The sequence below is a fragment of the Ruditapes philippinarum genome, unplaced genomic scaffold (assembly GCF_026571515.1).
Source record: "Ruditapes philippinarum isolate M1 unplaced genomic scaffold, ASM2657151v2 ctg25156_1_1_1_1, whole genome shotgun sequence".
NCBI classification, from domain to species: domain Eukaryota; kingdom Metazoa; phylum Mollusca; class Bivalvia; order Venerida; family Veneridae; genus Ruditapes; species Ruditapes philippinarum.
Genome location: NW_026856858.1, coordinates 2,174 through 20,107, shown reverse-complemented (window position 1 = coordinate 20,107; position 17,934 = coordinate 2,174). Strand labels below are relative to the sequence as shown.

The 17,934-nt window shown below is 31.8% G+C and overlaps 1 protein-coding gene across 2 annotated transcripts; it reads right to left on the bottom strand.

Annotated features, from left to right (window-relative positions):
- Positions 1-1,095: 1,095 nt before the first annotated feature.
- On the bottom strand, positions 1,096-17,691 carry LOC132747932 (growth hormone secretagogue receptor type 1-like). 2 transcript variants are annotated; one of them, XM_060737465.1, is made up of 4 exons: positions 17,368-17,691; positions 6,008-6,220; positions 3,194-3,371; positions 1,096-2,751 (listed from the first exon to the last, which is right to left on the bottom strand). In XM_060737465.1, the coding sequence occupies exons 2-4, from the start codon at positions 6,211-6,213 to the stop codon at positions 1,984-1,986; spliced, it is 1,152 nt and encodes a 383-aa protein (XP_060593448.1). In that variant the 5' UTR covers positions 6,214-6,220; positions 17,368-17,691; the 3' UTR covers positions 1,096-1,983. The 2 variants fall into 2 exon arrangements, with proteins under 2 accessions (XP_060593448.1, XP_060593447.1); XM_060737464.1 differs by lacking the exon at positions 17,368-17,691 and adding an exon at positions 10,400-10,607.
- Positions 17,692-17,934: the final 243 nt, after the last annotated feature.

The window sequence follows — 17,934 nt, the reverse complement described above, 5'->3', positions numbered from 1 at the left end:
GCAACGATTGTTTAATGTACTTTTATTACATTGAAAACAACTGACGTCATGTGATTAAGTGAAAATCACTAGATTCTATCTATCATTAGACACGGAGAATTTGTTTTTCCATGCAATCAGAAAAAAATCTAATCAACTCTAACATGCGTTATGTTGACCATAACCCCTTACCTTTTGTCGTCACGCATTACGGTCAGTAGACATTATTCAATACTATGCATTATACGCATAAATACATTGGTCGAATATATAAAAGAATATCAATTATTATTTATATACAAAGGTTGGGTGGTATAATGTTACAAATGTAATATCATATATCGCTATGCTTGTTTCAAGTATAGTTTGAATCTTGTAGTGTTCTTTGCTCTTAGAATTTTACCAGAAAGAACATGTTCAATGCCACCTCATCTCGAATGGCCCTGTTCTAGCAGAATACACCGTAGACGTATAAAAGTATTTGTAAGTTCAACTAGAACTCCACGAGTCCAATGTGTCGTCTTGTCAACAGTATAGCTGTTAGACATTTCTTCTTAAAATATAGGTTATTTATAAAAACTGCTCTTTGCAATATACATGTACCTTTATTTTACTGGCATTTGAACTGTAAAAATGTTATGTCAGGATTAGTCAAACTGTTGTATTATCAAAAATATTAAAATACCATGGAAAAGTTTTACACTGACAGCTCAAATGGAGGACTCTGTGATGGATTCTGTGCACTGCATGTTATGTCAATGAAAAAAGCTTGCATACCAAATTTGGAGTCAATCAAACTTAAAGTGACCAAGTTATAATCTGGACAAGCTTAAGTATATGGAAATTTAAAAAAGGACAATAACTAAAAACCCATGAAGTGCAGAGTGCAAGTTTTTGTCAATGAGATCCGTTATCCCATGAAGTTTCAAGCCAATATCTAGTGTAGGAGAAATTGGACCGGACAAAAATATAGTATGAAATGTAAGAATGGGAAATAACTAAAAAAAGACGTGCATGGTAATGATTCTTGTGCACTGCTCTTCAAGTCATTGAAAGAAGCATGCATACAATCAGACCTATAGTGACTGAGTTATGCTCAGGACAAACCTGAAATTCTTATTTCAAAATGAAGAAAATCACGCCCGAGGAAATGGTTAGGGTGTATAAATTTGTTTCTACGGAAACATTTAGTAATATTATATATTATTCTAGCATATATCCTATTTTACAGTTTTTTCTAAACGTAAAGTCATCCATATACATTTAGAATATTTCGTCCTTAATAAGGTTAACGTGTAAACATATAATAACATCTTAATAAATGACTCTATGCCTCATTATTGCACATTTCATAAATACAAATATAGATCTACTGTTACAATATATAATAAACAGATTACACAATATTCAAAATATAGGATATTATAGAACGATTTATAATCCAACCCTCAAAAATCAGAAGAAGTTCCCACATATACAAACAAAATTTACATGAATATGAATATATACAAGTTCTCCTCAAGTTCAAGATAATTGTTTTGTAGCTACCTTTCGAACAGGGTCCAGACCTTTTGAAAATCTCTCACAACACTAATTTAGATTAGTTTTCTGTTTGTTTTAGAGATGACTTTTTTTCTTTCGACATATATGCATTCACGTAACAGAAAGCCGTGATGTTTTTAATGCAAACTCTACTAACAACATTTGCCAGGCACTCTGGACACTACAGTTAAATAATGCAGTTTTTCTTAAAATGAAAAACAAACCTTAAAATCATATAATTTTTAAATTATGAGTATTTTCCTAATATCATCTGCTTTTATACCCCTACGTCCTCGTTTTGGGAATTAATGTGAATAACACTCCGCACTTCCATTATCGTTAGTAAAAGATGGTGCGCAGATATTACATTTCACAAACACCAGATGCCGCTTGTCGACAGAAAATACAACCTTGTCACTTGTATCCAACATCGAATGTGATCTCTTCGAATTTCTTCAATGATCACGTGTCACTGGGAGAGTCGACAAGCATTGTCTCTGTGCAAGATGTGTTTCTTCCATTTGAATGGACTATACTATAATCTGACATCATACTTCGATTGCTCACACCTTTACCCTTTCTCTTTTTCTGTAATCCAAACAGATTTCTAAATTCTCGTCTGAAATATACACCGGTAGCGTAGTATATGATAAAATATGTAGCGTAATTTGACAAACAAATTTCTTCAACAATGTACCTTATTGTCAAATAAGAGAAATATCCACTCCAAACGGGATCATCAGACCAGGTGTTGATTGGCAAACTGACGTCACCTTGTGGTATGGATGACTGCATGGCGTACACTACTGTAGCTGGCAACAATGTGAATATAAAATAGAAAGAAACACACAGTAATGTTGTAGTTGAAGCTGCATTACCGGAAGTCGGGCCTTGCCCATGCGCAGCACTTTGAGCTGACAAGCGTCTGATTTCCATGATGACAAGAATATTTATAATGAGGCAAGACACCGGAATAAAACCAAATATTAACATTTCTGTTAGCCAAGTCCAAATTGTGTTGAATTGTTCAGTATTCGGCCTAAACACGCATCCAATTTCATCATTCCAAGCCCAAACGTAAATCTGAAAAAGCCCAATCGCTATTGAAAGAGCGGACATACATATGATAACAATTTTAGCACGAGTAACTGTACAGTATTTCTCTTTCACGAACGGGTGACATACAGCTATATAACGTTCTGTTGTGAAGCCGAGAACCAGCATTGGAACCTGTAATGAGAAATAAATGTTTATTAAACTGTAGTCATGTAGTAGAAACCAAAGACGGGCCAGCAACGTGTTTGACTTTTTTTTATAATAACAACACGCCAAGATTTTGAATGCCTCTTTAATAAATAATATTTATTCAATCTACCATAATATCTAAGTTTTTATACTTTGAATACAGAACTGTAGAGATGTCAATATGAAGAAATCTCCCGACATTGCTCTTGTCTTACTGAATTATATGTTCAATAAGCTGAAAGATTATATCACACTGACTACCTTCCTTAGGTTAAAATGTGGACGTCATTTTTATGTTTGTGCATATTTAGCGTTATATTGGATTATATTAGGTCATCACGTGGCTGCAAAACATCCAATGAGAGAAAATCATTTTGTAGTTGGCGTGATATAAATCATTATGGCTTAGTTAAAGAAAGTCTTTTACCAGATATTGTGGAGTAATTTGCAGGAAGTTGAATAGTTCACATGTTGTTTTCATGCCAAATGTGGTTACACCCCAGGCAAACTGTAGTTCTTTTATGAAGTGTAGAACAAGATATATCGTCTCTACTATTGCAAGGGAACCAAAGTACACAGCGGATGAATTTGTCTTGCACACTTTCCTATAAAATACATAGCATTACAGAAAAAGAAATAAAATGATATAATAAGTATGAAGCGATGACTTAACCGTAGCTTCAAACTGTCTACTTATATTGATTAATTAGATAAATTGCAATATAAAAATTGTAAATTTCTCTCGTTAATATGACAAATATTTCGATTTTCATAATGTAAATAAATCATTAAGAGCATTTTGATATTATTTTCCAATATGTCATCGCGTCGGAAATATTGTACAGTATTTATACAATATAACTGTATAATTGATTACGCATTAACGTTATAGCATACAAATATTTTCTATCAAATAAAGATCGGTTTACAAGTCCAATTTTATTAATGCTGATTTAGGGAAAACTATTAGAAAATCGAATAATCAAAAACAATAATGAAAACGTTGGCGTAAACTGACAAATGTAGAATATGGATATTCTAAGAAATAGTATGACAGTTCAAAACATATTGAATACGGCAGGAAAAAATAGAAAATCAAAACTGCCTTGTCTATAATAACTTGGAAGAAAAATAATTATTTTCTTTCCCGGTAAGTAAAAATGAAAATGCTTGTTTCTGTTATAAAAGATAACTTCGCATCAGTGTAAAAATTACTTCTTTTAAGTGGCCTGTGTACATTTCATATATATCTATCTGATACAAGAGATTGTTTGCTTCTACATTTTTGTTTATAACATAGTGCAACAGATAAAAAGACATTCAAACATATCAAAAACAGTGGCGGTGTGGCCATGTAGTTAATGTGTTGGACTAGAAAGCTAAGGATTGCTGACCGCGTGGGTTCAAACCCGTTACAATCATTGCTTACTACTGGTTGGTTCCAGGAACGGATTCGAGAGTGTTTCAATAAAGCTTTTAGCTTCTTTTACAAATAAATATTTCAAAACGTAAGAACGTAGGCTATAACGACGAATCTCTGAGTGGATCTTTTTATCAAAATAGATTATATATATTTTTCTTGTGTAGTTTGACAGTATTACACAGCTGTCTGAAGAGTCAAGCCTCTGATGCAGTTAATTTGAAAATCAAATTATGGACATCGTATTACATTAGAAAAATGTATGAAAATTTCAGACAATAAAAACATCAGAGATATCGACTTTCCTTCATAATTTAATTGATGGTGTATGCTTTTATACTTTCAACATTTGAACATCTTAGTGAAAAACACACACCAAAAAACCAGCAAACCACGAAGTCCCTTTAGACAGTTTCAGGTTAACATTTGTTCATGTTTACATTACATATACATGTACGTTAAGTTTTTATAAGAGAAATTTTAAAACATTTTTTTTCGATAATTCGCTAAGTTATTAACGTATTAATTTTAAGTCGGAAAAAATACTCTTTGCTTTGAAATGAAATTATCGAAGCTGTTTATCATATTGTTAACTTAGGCGCAATATGAATTTATTTAAATGACAATGTATTTTTATGCTCTATATATTAGAATTGTTTTTATGAAGTAGAAGTTTTCTAAAAAGTGGTATATGTTGACATGTGCATAACAGGTACATGTATGTAAGCACTTCATCTTCTGTAAAAGGATATATGATAACCATTAGGTTTTATGTAGGTCTTTATTAAGAGTTTTAACTTATAACTGCAGATGTCATCTCGTGACATGATTGATATCTACATTGTTTACCTAATAACAAAACTAGCACAATCCTTATAACTACTCAAACTGTCTAGCTGAATGAAGGGTTAAATATCATGTTTCAAATATAATAAACTCATTACCGTCATAATATATTTGCCAACTAGTCGGATATATGTGTATATTGTCTATATTAACCTGTCATAATAGTTAGATAAATTGTAAAAAAACAAGTGAGGGGTTGCAAAAATGCTGACATAACGTAATGGTGTCAGCCATATCCTCTGAAGAAAGCGATACTTAAACCTTATGATTGTTTGTTTGATGTTTCCGACGGAATGACCAAAGCTTTTCATTGTTTTTTTTTGCGAAGGTAGGCTTTAACCCATAAACTGTTTGAACCGAAAGTGATACTGACTGAACCGGAAGTGATACTGACTGAACCGGAAGTGATACTGATTGAACCGGAAGTGATACTGATTGGACCGGAAGTGATAATGACTGAACCGGAAGTGATACTGATTGAACCGGAAGTGATACGCAGTATAGAACCAATCTTGCCATGAAATCTGACAATGCTTGATATCTTCAAAACCGTCTAATTAATGGGAGCCGGGCAGGTTCATTTAAGACATGCAATAGGTTGAATTTTTAAGAATTTGTCCAATAAATAGCTGTCAAGAATTAACGGAAATATCCCGAATTTTCTTGAAGATAAACTTGTTATTCATTTCTAACTTTCGTTAGAATTCCAAGCATGTGTGCTGCCAAGGTTATAACGGGTATATACATTTGTATATTTCTACTTAAATAATTTATCAGATATGTGTTAGTCCAAGGCGCATTTCAACAAATAAATTGTACTTTCACATGATTTACTTTTACACGAAGCATGATGATTTTAGAATTGCAGTAATCAGTCAAAGGTGTATATGTAGTAATACAGTATGTAACTTATGCAAAAACTTGTAAAATTTATTCGTTTTTTAAGTCGTTTTTATAAACAATACAGTGACTTACCTGGACAGCCAGATTACGGCTGAAATTGGATTCCCGATTAGACCGATAATGTACCAGATAGGGGAGATAATCCTATCGATAAGGATAATTTGTGGCGCAGTTATCTGGAGAATCTGAGTGGTGCTCATGCACATAAATGGGTTGGTCATATTAGAACTATTACAACTCATCATTTCTTCAGAGTGGATACTGCTTGTGTTATTCATGATGAATCTGGAACAAAAAATCATTGTGTTTTATGTTGTAAACTATACTTCATACGAATTACAACAACAACAAGAAGAAGAAAAAAAAACACTTTTCCTTCATAAGTATTAAATGGCGTCTTTCGCTTAAGATTCATTGTAGCAGACGGGCAGACGGGATGTTTTTGCGAAAATGAGAAGCTCAAATAAAACCTTAGGTATAACCCAATTTTTCGCTAAATAACCTATCAGGGACTCTACGAACTTACGCATATAATAGTTCATTAAATTTATTTTCAAATCTGGGGGAATAACAAAAATCCCTTCTAATGACCACTCATTATCCGTTTCCCTTTGTTTGTTTCTGTATGCATGCAGGCAAATTGACCCTGATGATCGTTGCTCTTTGTGCTTATGTAATCTTAATAGATATGATATAGCAGTACATTGACACAGTGTATCGACATTGAATACTAAGACATATTGTGTATAAGCTTGATCTAAATGGTTGATTTGAAGGCTGATTTTAGTTCAGTTTGTTTGTACCCTACAAATTTTATCTACACTGGCACACAAATGTATCATGCTGTTAGGCGATCACCCTAGACAGTGAAATATATTCAACCAACCAATTATTGTTAATATTATTCATTATACTATCAACATTGGTGTGCAGAATAATGTCCTTTCACGCACCATGTTCATTCATGTACTTATTTGGTTATGCATCATGTACAATCTTGTACTTATTGGGTCACATACCATGTTCAATCATGTAATTATTGGGTCACACATCATGCACAATTCTGTACATTGGGTTACATACAATGTTCAATCATGTACTTATTTGGTCACATATTTAGCAATATCATGTACTTATTGGAATATATTAGGTCATACACCTTTCACAGTTAAGTTGGGTTACACACCTTATACTCCATGATATACTCATTCATTTTGGAACATCATTACTCTTTTACTGCATAATTATAATTATACAGCAATGCTAGGTACATGTATGCAGCACTAAACTTACGCTTTTGTATGAACATGGTGACTATTTAGCCTCATTAACATAACAAGTTTATTGCAGTAGTATTGTCACAAATAATCTGGGCATTATTTTTGAAGTATATTGATTTTTCACGAAGGAATAAGCAAAAATGTCTGTTGTATAATTATTTAACTTGGCTATAAAGTAAATTTGTTTTTAGTTATAGAATATATTTTACTAGTGTCTTCGTGTTTTTAAATGACTCTTATAAATCTATCGTGATTGGTCCAACATGTATTTTAGTATGATTGAATATTGTGATGTATTGTTACTATTGTATATATGACATGCTTGGAATGAGACAATAAACTAAACTAAACTCTATAATAGATGACGGAAACTGGTCAAATATGTCGATTTTTGGTCTATCAAAAGCTATGCTTTAATCAACATTAACAGCAAATGATAATTACTTTATGTTACCAGCGTTGTGTATTTAACGATATTTAAATATAGTTATTTTCTGTCTTTTTAAAAACAATATAACTACGTGAAATGATGGGGGGGGGATAAATGCAATTTTTAACTTTTGACATAAGTGCTCTTATCTAGGGTGATTAGGTTGATTTATTTTACGGAATATATTGCGCCCTGAATAGTTGATGCACTTTATTTTATTGGGTTAGAGATAATATCAAGCCGGTGCATTATGGTAATGTTGATTTTTGTTTTTAATTTGATATTGATATCCCAAAAGGAAGTTTTATCTTATATTTTAATTTCGTTTTTAATTCCCCCCATACATTATCATGTGACCATATCTGTATATATGCTACTATCAATAAACGTCATTTATAAATGCAAAGAAAGAAACTACATGTATATAAATAATGACAGTATATGAACAACGATTTAAACTGAAAATTCGTCTTCATCAGAAAACAGCATTTCTTCGTCTAATAATTATCTAAAATATCTTAAATATATATTACTATTGCACAAATAAGTACTGTTAGTGCTGTTAGATACAATATTCTTAATACAGTACTGTAACAACAAATTAGAGGGGGCATAGAAGTTTCCTTGTCCAAGGTTCGCACACACCAACAACAAGTTTATTTACAAACAGTCTGTTTTTAATTAGAAAATACAAATCTAAACAAATCTAATCTAATTTATATTGACACATAAGTTAAAATTCCTTTTCTTATATAAAAAAACTATCACAGACATTTGTTGTGCAAAACTGACCTATCATCCCTTTCAAAGACAATGGCAACATCTCGTTCTCTGAGTCCTATAAATCTCCTTCTATATATCCTTCTTCTTTACTATAATTCTTGAGTGTTCATAGTTTAAACATCAAAATGTAGAAAATATTTGTTCAGACTTAAGATCGAGCTTTTTTCCCTTCCGTACCCTTTTGATATATAATCGCACATTAGTTGTAATTATCACTTTTTTCGTCGTTTGTTGTATTTTCATTACTTATGAAATTATTTAATGTTAGTAACTAGTGTACTTGTACGTGTTGTTACATTATAATTTGCTTTATTTTTACAATTTACAGGAAAGAAATCTACATAAGTCTTTGACTTCCTTTTCAATCCTGTTTATATAATGTTGTTGTATCATAATTGTAAATGTTTGTATTATATGAAATAAATACTGCTGTTTAAACCAATTAAAAAGCACATTGGATCCGTTTTATGGAACTTTACGCAAACGTAAGAAACAAGACAAAAAATACCCCCAAATTCAGCAATATGAAACCAGAAACTACACCGTTCACCATTAATAACTAAATAAAAACAGAAGAATGCAATCCACAACAGAAACATATGAAATATATAAGTGTCCGGTCTTTTGTCGAAAAACCGTGCACAGTAAATAATAGAATGAAAACTGTTTATGTTGCAAGTTATTGCAGGGTTTATTGACCAAATTCAGATGAGAATTTGTATCTAATACCCCGTCATCAGTGTTATTATTTCACATCATTATTCATTTTATTACTTTACATTTATATGACATCGTCTTTTCCAGTGTCATTAACTGTTCATCAATAGTCCCGGGAAAAACTTTGTTTAAAAAGGGTTTTATTGCTAATTTTATATTAAAAGGCCCACTGGAACAATTTGGGCCCGAGTCCAAACGAGGGTTTTTTCTTACAAAGGGGTTTACCCCAGATGTGGGACAATGGGTTTAAATTTCTTTACTGTTTTTTTAGACAGTTGAAAAAATTTAATTTAAAAAAAAGGGGTTTTTTGGGAATCTTAAATGCCCCCCATTTAAAAAACATTAGAAACATATAAACAGTAAAAACAAAATAGTGTCCCAAAACTTCTTTTTTGGGAAAAAAATTTTAAAAAATATAAATTTCCCCTTTTTAATGGGTTTTCTAAACGTCCCAAAGTAGTTTTTTTGGATTGGGGCTGTCAAATTTTATTTTAACGTATTTCCCGGGGTAAATCATTTTCATTTTATTACGTTCATCTCTTTTACTTTTATTTTTCTCTCATTGGCTGTTTTGAGTTTAGAAGATGATTAAAGTACTAGTATCTGATAATGTATTGAGATATATATTGCTTGTTGTTTGTTTATTTTTATATAACGATATATGTTTTATCCGACTTACTTAAAAATGTATTTTGCTAAAATTTAATATATTAAAAGTACTGATATCATAAAGTGCTTAACAGTCCTTCTTTAGATGCAATAATTATTTCACCTGAATAGAACCACAGACGTTCCTTTAGCTAGCTGGAAAGCTTCCGCCAAAGTCCCTATTTAAAGGAATTGCATTTATTAACTCTGCATTATAGTATGAAGACGTGATACACTCACTACTTTAATAAAAGCAATTTTCTTTTATATCTTTTTTAATTCTATTTTTTTTATGTCGTCATAATTTGCCTTATTCTATTATATTTTGTTATCTTATAATATATTTTATATCTATATTAGAGCATATTCTATTCTATTATTTTATATTATGTTATAGCACATTCTATTATATTTTTTCATAAAAATCAAAACACATTGCCCATTTTCGTTAATCCAATTTTTCTCACAAATTATCATTCAATGTTTTTTGGTTTTTTTTTTAGAATCTTGAATCAAGATATCAATATAATTTGTATTAAAATAGGTAAAAGAACAAGAATTATACAGATAAAAAATTGCAATTGTTATATAAACGATACGACTTACTTAATATACACTCCAAGTGTCTGTCATCTTGTCCATTGTTATTCCAATAATTCAAATTATGCTCTATGTAAATGTACTTAATTTTCTACTCGGATTTAAATATTAAAACAAATTTATTTGTTAACACTCCATTCATTTCTTTATTACATTAAACGGAAGATAACTGAATTACACAGATAAAATAGAATACTTCTGTCCTTGTGGTTTATACAACAACCGAATATCATGTCCCGTGGTTGACACAGTCTTAGTAATTAGACATCACGTGACTTTTTATCTTTGTAATGTCTGCAGATCTGCTGATATTCGAAGTGAAATAGGATACTAGTTTATGAGTTATCTTATGTTATTTAATCCAGCTAAATAAATTAAATGAATACTTGATTGTAAACGTGCTAAATATAACAATTTATGTATTAAAATCTATTGTATATTAATTTTTATATTCGATATTTTAAATAAAACAACATTTAAAACTCATATTTCCTCAGTTTTAATCGCGTATTATTTTTTAAAACCCAACAAATAGACAAAATAATTTGATAACTTGGACATCCATGAAATTGATTAATGCACTAAATTAAGAAAAATCACTGACGCTTATTTTACCTTTATTGGGTGGAAATAGACAAAATGTGTTGATTATTCGTTTAATAACGTATATACCTTACAAATCTGAGCTACAGACCAGAAATTAGCTAAAGTAAATAAAGTTCGCCGACTCATTAGCTGTTAATTATTTTTTTCTTATCTATATTTATATCAAACTAATTCCCTAATGTAATGCTTATTAGTACAAATGAAGAATCCGGTGATAAGAAACGCTCTACGGTAGCCTAACTTAGACAGAGACTCTGCAACACTCAGCTGAGAGCATATTCATATCCGTCTGTAACGACAGCCGGTGTTTGATTCTTTAGCAAACATCATATGAGCCGCGTCACGACAAAACCAACAAAATCCGCGCAGTCTGATCAGGATCCATGCTGTTCGCTTACCAACTCTATTACAAGTAGAGAACCTGATAGCGAACAGCATGGATCCTGATCAGACTGCGCGGATGCGCAGGCTGGTCTGGATCCATGCTGGTCGCAAACCCATGTTGTTGGTTTTGTCATGGCATGGCTCATATATGTTTTTGTAATATCATTAATTTGTAATATGTAAGAAAAAAATCAAACACCGGCTGTCGTTACAGACAGGAATAAAATGTTGAGAAGCTATTTAGCAGTTGAGGACGGGTTATTTCAGCACCTAAACAGCCCTAATACAACAACCGGTAGTTGAAGATCTGACAAAGCGCCCTCTAATTGACACGACAGTAAATTTAAATACAATTCAGCAATCAAAAGCTGTATATTTAAAGCGTTTAAAACTTTACCAGTTTTCGAGATATATATATAAAATGTCCAAATATTTGTATTAATACGCGATTAGTGCTTAGCTTAAATGGTGAAATAATTTCATAGATAATTAAACGCATTTTACCTTAATTTACATGTATGTATTGTACTATCCTAGTAGAAAATAAAACATAACTAAAGAATGAATACTCAATTTCAAGGCATGCTTTGAAGTGTATGTTGGGAAGGGAGACATCACTTAAGTCTAGTTACAGTACAGTTATATCTAAGTTGTGGTATATAATTAAATTAACAATTTATGAATATTTTCATTTCAATGATAGAAAAGACCCCCTCATTGCGCCCATTGTTACCCCCCCCCCCCACAAAAAACAACAAAAAAACAAACAAACAAATTACTAACAAACAACAACCCCCCACAAAGTTTCAAAGAAATATTGTAAAAAATAACAGGGTTGCACCCTGTTGCCTTTGTTTCAAGAACCTTTTTTTTTGCTTTTTTGTTCGTTACTTTTGTTTAAAAGAACATGTTTAAGTGACTCACGCAATCAAGACTGAAATAAGATGTTAACCATGTTTTAATGTAAATGAAACATGGAAATCCCATGCTTTACGAGCTATCTAAGTACTATACAGTGTTAATTACAAATTACAAGTACAGTGATGATGTCTTAAAGAGAAATATAAAACCGTATTTGTATTGCAATTTCATGGAAATTATTACCAGTTACACATATCTAACCCTGTTAATTCTAAACTGGAAAACATTCCTTGAAAACGATAAGCAAAATTCAGACTTTGGTAGCGTAAATCTGTTAATAAAATAAACCAGTGGTATATAATTTAACATAACCATTCTTCTTTGCTGCTGTAGTAATGATATGCAACTTAAACACGTAAAACACTTACACACGTATATCACCTTTGCACGTCATTCACATAAACACGTAGTTCACTTATACACGTGTATCACCTATGCCCGTCATTCACATAAACACGTGGTTCACTTTTGTATGCGGTTTACCCTTTACACGTGGTTGACTTGTAAACGCATGTAAAATTGGTTACGATGATTTCTTCTTTCAACGATGACATTTTGATTCCATCGCTTTATTTAATAAGAGAAATACACAAAAGTTATTTAAAAAGGAAAAACAAAAATATCAACGGTATTATCAATCGCATGATCGGTCATACATGTACAAATAAAGACTATAACAATGCAAAATAAAAGATGAAATTGTTGACTGGAATGGAACGTTACAAGTAACGTCAGGGGAGACAACGTGTCACGTCAACCAGTCAATGTCTCTCGCCGGCTCGAAAATTGCAGCTCAAACGTACATAAAACCATTTGATGCAGCTTTTGAATATTATATCAAAGGGACATTAATTGGACATGCGAATGAAAGGAACGTGTATCTCGCTAATAAAATGGATAACAGCTATGACAGATTTACTGAATTAAGACTCGATCTGACATTCTTTTGACATTTCCAACTTTGGTTTGTTTGAAGCTTAAGTAAATGAATATGGTTTTATCAATTTAAAATTTATATACTGAACTTTTATAAGCAAACATTTTCACGACTAAAATATAAAATGATAAGAGTTTTTGTTACTGGAATCTTGCGTGTACGTATATCTTTTGGAGAGGTCAATATAATCACTTAATTTACCACAATCACTTAATTTACCACAAATTCAACTAATATGCAACGAAAATGTCATTCACATATCACCATTCCCTCTACATTAAGTAGCACTGGTATTAATCTAGAATGTTCTAAGTATCTGGGAACCAAACATTTGTAACCGGATCTTACTGAGTAAATCTTTCAGAGTAAAACAGTGTCTGATACATTTGACGGGAAGATTTTATCAATAGTGACCAAATTTAAAAATACATTATCAACATCGTTGTAAGGAGACTACCGTCAATTCAACACACAAATATATGCTAACAGAAATGAATGCATGTAATCGAAATACAAGGTTAAAATATATAATTAATTAATTAATTAATAATAATAATAATAATAGTAATAATTTATAATTAATTATATATTAACTACTTTAGTTTCTATGATTTTTGACTGAATGTCTGGAAACATGGCCGTGCACCCAGTAAGTCTTAAACCCACGACCCCTCGATGTTAAGACAGATACCCAGTAAGCTTCGTTAATCAATGGCATTTCCTTCATTAATTTATGACCATAAAGGTCCGTGTGTTACTGCACCATACTAGAACTTAGTCCCTTAAATACTTTACAACTGAGTTATCTGTCCCTGTAACTTTATTAATGTGAAGCGCCAAAGGCATACGATGCCGCCTCAAAATGGCACACTTTTTATTCATAACAAATTTGTGCACAGATTAGATGCAGAGCAAACAAGTTTCCATGTGGAATAAAGAACAGAAGTACATGATTCCTACCTGAACTTTGAAAGCTTTTATTGTAAATTAAGTTATAATTCTAGAGAAGTCGTTGAACAAGCGAAGGTAAATTGCTCTAATTCGACTTGAGAGACATAAACCTCGTTTTCTAATTTTGTTGGTGACAGTTTCATGAAGGCTATGTGGCTTAATATGTTTTATACCACTCTGATAAATCCCTTTCTCGACATATATTTCCTCACTGTTAACAGAGGGGTAAATTTGAATTCACAATATGTACGGTCTTCGTTCAGAAAAAACAAAAAAACAAAACACGAGCTCTGCAAAAATAAACTGATATGTATTTTTAGCCACACACAGCATTAACTGTAATGTCTAACTCGTCTTATTCCATCCTCTAAAAATAATCAACTATTTAAAGTCGGCACTTGGGACAAACAGAATTTCCCCGATCACTATATTACTTTCCTTAATTGATATCCGTACTTTCATAAGACGATTATTTTAAAAGTTAAAAAGTAGGAACGAGGTGTAAATGGAAGTTTAGCTTGATACACGATTTTGCATTTTAACATCTTTTACAACAAATAATTTGTTTCTGGCTACTTGTGAGCTCAAATCATTTAAAACACTAATGATATTTTATCGACATCATTGAAAACAAAGAATGGTGGAATTTATGTCAATATTCTTAAGACAGTTTGTCAATTTAAGATTCTTTCAAAGGACCCGTACAAATTTTGGTTTCTTTTACTCTAACATATTTAATAAGATATTCTCATTAGAATTGTATTGATCAGAATTATTTTAATTTTGCCAAATCTTAAATTAAAGAGAGAGCATCGAAACACGAGGTTATCTGATTTGTACGAGGGGACGTAGCCCCCGAGTATTTATCAGATTTGAGTGTTTTGATGTTCTTTCTCTTTTGTATCATAGTCGAACATAAAAACACGTTCCCTGTTGTCACAATATGAAACCCCAGAAAAAAGGAACCAATGGACGAGCATCTGAATATGATATTTCTCTCGCTTTCTCTTTCTCTGCCGTCACAATAAGTAAACTCCAGGCAAAATTGAGCCAATCAATGGGCATGCTCTGGAGTGCGGGTAACTTATACCTGCACTCTAGTTAACGCACTGTGCATGTATATGTAAACGATTTAACTCTGGCATATTTTCAACAGAATTGTTCCCAAACTATGATACAAATGAATTTTTAAAGCTAATATTTTACAAGGTAATTCGATGAACGGAAACTTGGTATACACATTCGGTATGACACGCGCTAGTTTCATTGATCCATGTCTCTTTATAAAATATATGTGTAAAAAACATCTTGTATGATGTTTTACATTTATTACATTTGGCTGTTAGGACAGGAATTTAAACATAGCAAAATATATGTAAAGAATAAATGCGCAGAAATTATATTTACAATACGCAGCGACACTTAATTTATCTAATTTTTGAAAAGAAAGAAAGTACATAAACATTGTACACATTTAGGATTTATAAAGTCTGCACAACCCTTTTGCAAATGAAAGTCTCTCATTCATTTCATACTTTCATTTAAGCATTCAAAGTCCAGTGAAAAATGATGAACATTAAACGTCTAGTGGCTTTATACTATAAGTCATAATTGATATACCAAATAGCCGACTGCTCTTAAAGAACGAAAGTTATTTTACGTTATCAAAGAGTATTCTAAAGTTACATTCTAATTTCTCAATTCCCGAAGCTCCCACACATATGTTCTGAGCCCAAGTTAAAAGATTGTCTAAAATTGTGAGATTTAAGAGGTAATTGTATATATCACTACTTAAATTTTTTGCCGATTGCGTAAAATTGAAGAAAGAATGAAATTTTTTTTATTATTTTTTTAAGAAACCAGAACACGCTTGCTTTTCTCATATTTCAATTGGATAAAGTACTTAAATTCACAGTTTGAAAGTCATTTGTCACATCTTTTTGATCTTATAATGCTCAAAGTTGAAAATAAGCTCGACTGTATTGTTCAAAACAACGAGTCTGTATCAATAACATGTTTAACAGACTGGTGCTATTTTATTACACACATTGCATGTGAAGCTGCTTTAAGTAAAATTATTTCCCAAATGATGTAAGAAATTATGTCCATTATGGCGGGATTCAGCAACTATACACATCGTAAAGAACACGTAGAATAAGAGTCAATGGTGTCTCGCACACTGTTATTATATGGGGCCATATTTATTGTATTGTACTATGGCACGATAATGTTACCTAGGAGGGTAAATGTTGACTTTTGTATGAACTTTTGAGAGATTGTTTTTAACAATAATAAACAGTATTAAATATTCAGTAAGATTTACTCTATTATAATTACATAAAATGTGCTACACTGATCAATTTTCAACATATTTTGAAAAGGGTCCGAACGCTTTACTCTTTTCTGCACGTATTTTGAATAGAATATATATGTCAGTTCACAGACTCACACAGATAATGAATGTATTTGAGCCGCGTCACGACAAAACCAACGTAATGCGTTTGCGACCAGCATGGATCCAGACCAGCCTGCGCATCCGCGCAGTCTGATCAGGATCCATGCTGTTCGCTATCAGTTTATCTACTTGTTATAGGGTTTGTAAGCGAACAGCATGGATCCTGATCAGACTGCGCGGATGCGCAGGCTGGTCTGGATCCATGCTGGTCGCAAACCCATTATGTTGGTTTTGTCGTGACGCGGCTCATTTATGTTTTTATTAGAGATGTGTGAAAAGATAGATTTTACAGTTGTTGAAGGAGAGACCTTAGACTTACATGCAAATGATTTCTTTATTCTGTGTTTTAACTTTAACATTATAGTTGTTATTTATCAAAATTAGGAATACAAGAATAATGAGCAACAAGCAAACAAGTCATATTTGATCGGAGAATAAAATTTACAACACGAGAATTTTAGAAAATAATCGTAAATTAGACACATTTCAAGTGGGGAAATTAAAGTCGCGACGACTAAATTACCATTCTAAAATGACTTTTAAAGTTTACAAAAGGAGGACTGCAATATATTTTATTCATAAAATTGTTTCTGGTTATTATTGGCAATGTAAAGATGGTTCTTTTATGTGTTTGTTATTCGTGAGTAACATGCAGTATTTCTAAACTTAAGTTTTGATAAGTCTATAACTGTTTATAAAATTATTTAAAAAAATACTTACAACAAGATGTTTCGTCCTGTTTAAATCCCAAAGAATTAGTACAATGTATTAATATCCTATAATTAAGTCAGCACTGATAGCTAGTTATTTATATGTCCTCGAGAAAAACCGAAATATTTGTTCTACTTTTAACACTGACTGCTATATAACACTAAACATAATTTACAACAAGTAAACCTTTTGTCGCATCGAACGTTTATTGGCTATCAGCGGACAGATATTAAAATGTCGACAAAATGACCTATCGCCAGCAAATGACCTGACATTAATTTGTCCGTAAATAATTTGATCATAATTGATAAACCTTCTAAAAGTTACATGGTAACAGCCGGTGAACATTTAGTCGTTTGATAGCGCGTTCATCTCATTATATTCACCATCGTCATAATACAATTTGTTATCTTAACACTTTCAAAATCAATAGTAAGTTGAAATGAAAATTGTAAACTAAGTCAAAGAGTTCAAATCTGCCGTCTTAGTAACATTAAGAAGGGCTGTCGGTAGGACAATGCGCTCAACTATTCACAATGCTTGAAAGTAAAAACAAGAGCCCGGTTAATTTAAAAA

Excerpts from the sequence above, each read along its gene's own strand:
- LOC132747932 (XM_060737465.1), bottom strand. The coding sequence starts at position 6,213 with ATGAATAACACAAGCAGTATCCACTCTGAAGAAATGATGAGTTGTAAT. Across the intron at positions 3,372-6,007 it reads GCCGTAATCTGGCTGTCCAG|GAAAGTGTGCAAGACAAATT; the intron begins GTAAGTCACTGT and ends TGTATTTTATAG. Across the intron at positions 2,752-3,193 it reads AAATTACTCCACAATATCTG|GTTCCAATGCTGGTTCTCGG; the intron begins GTAAAAGACTTT and ends TTCTCATTACAG.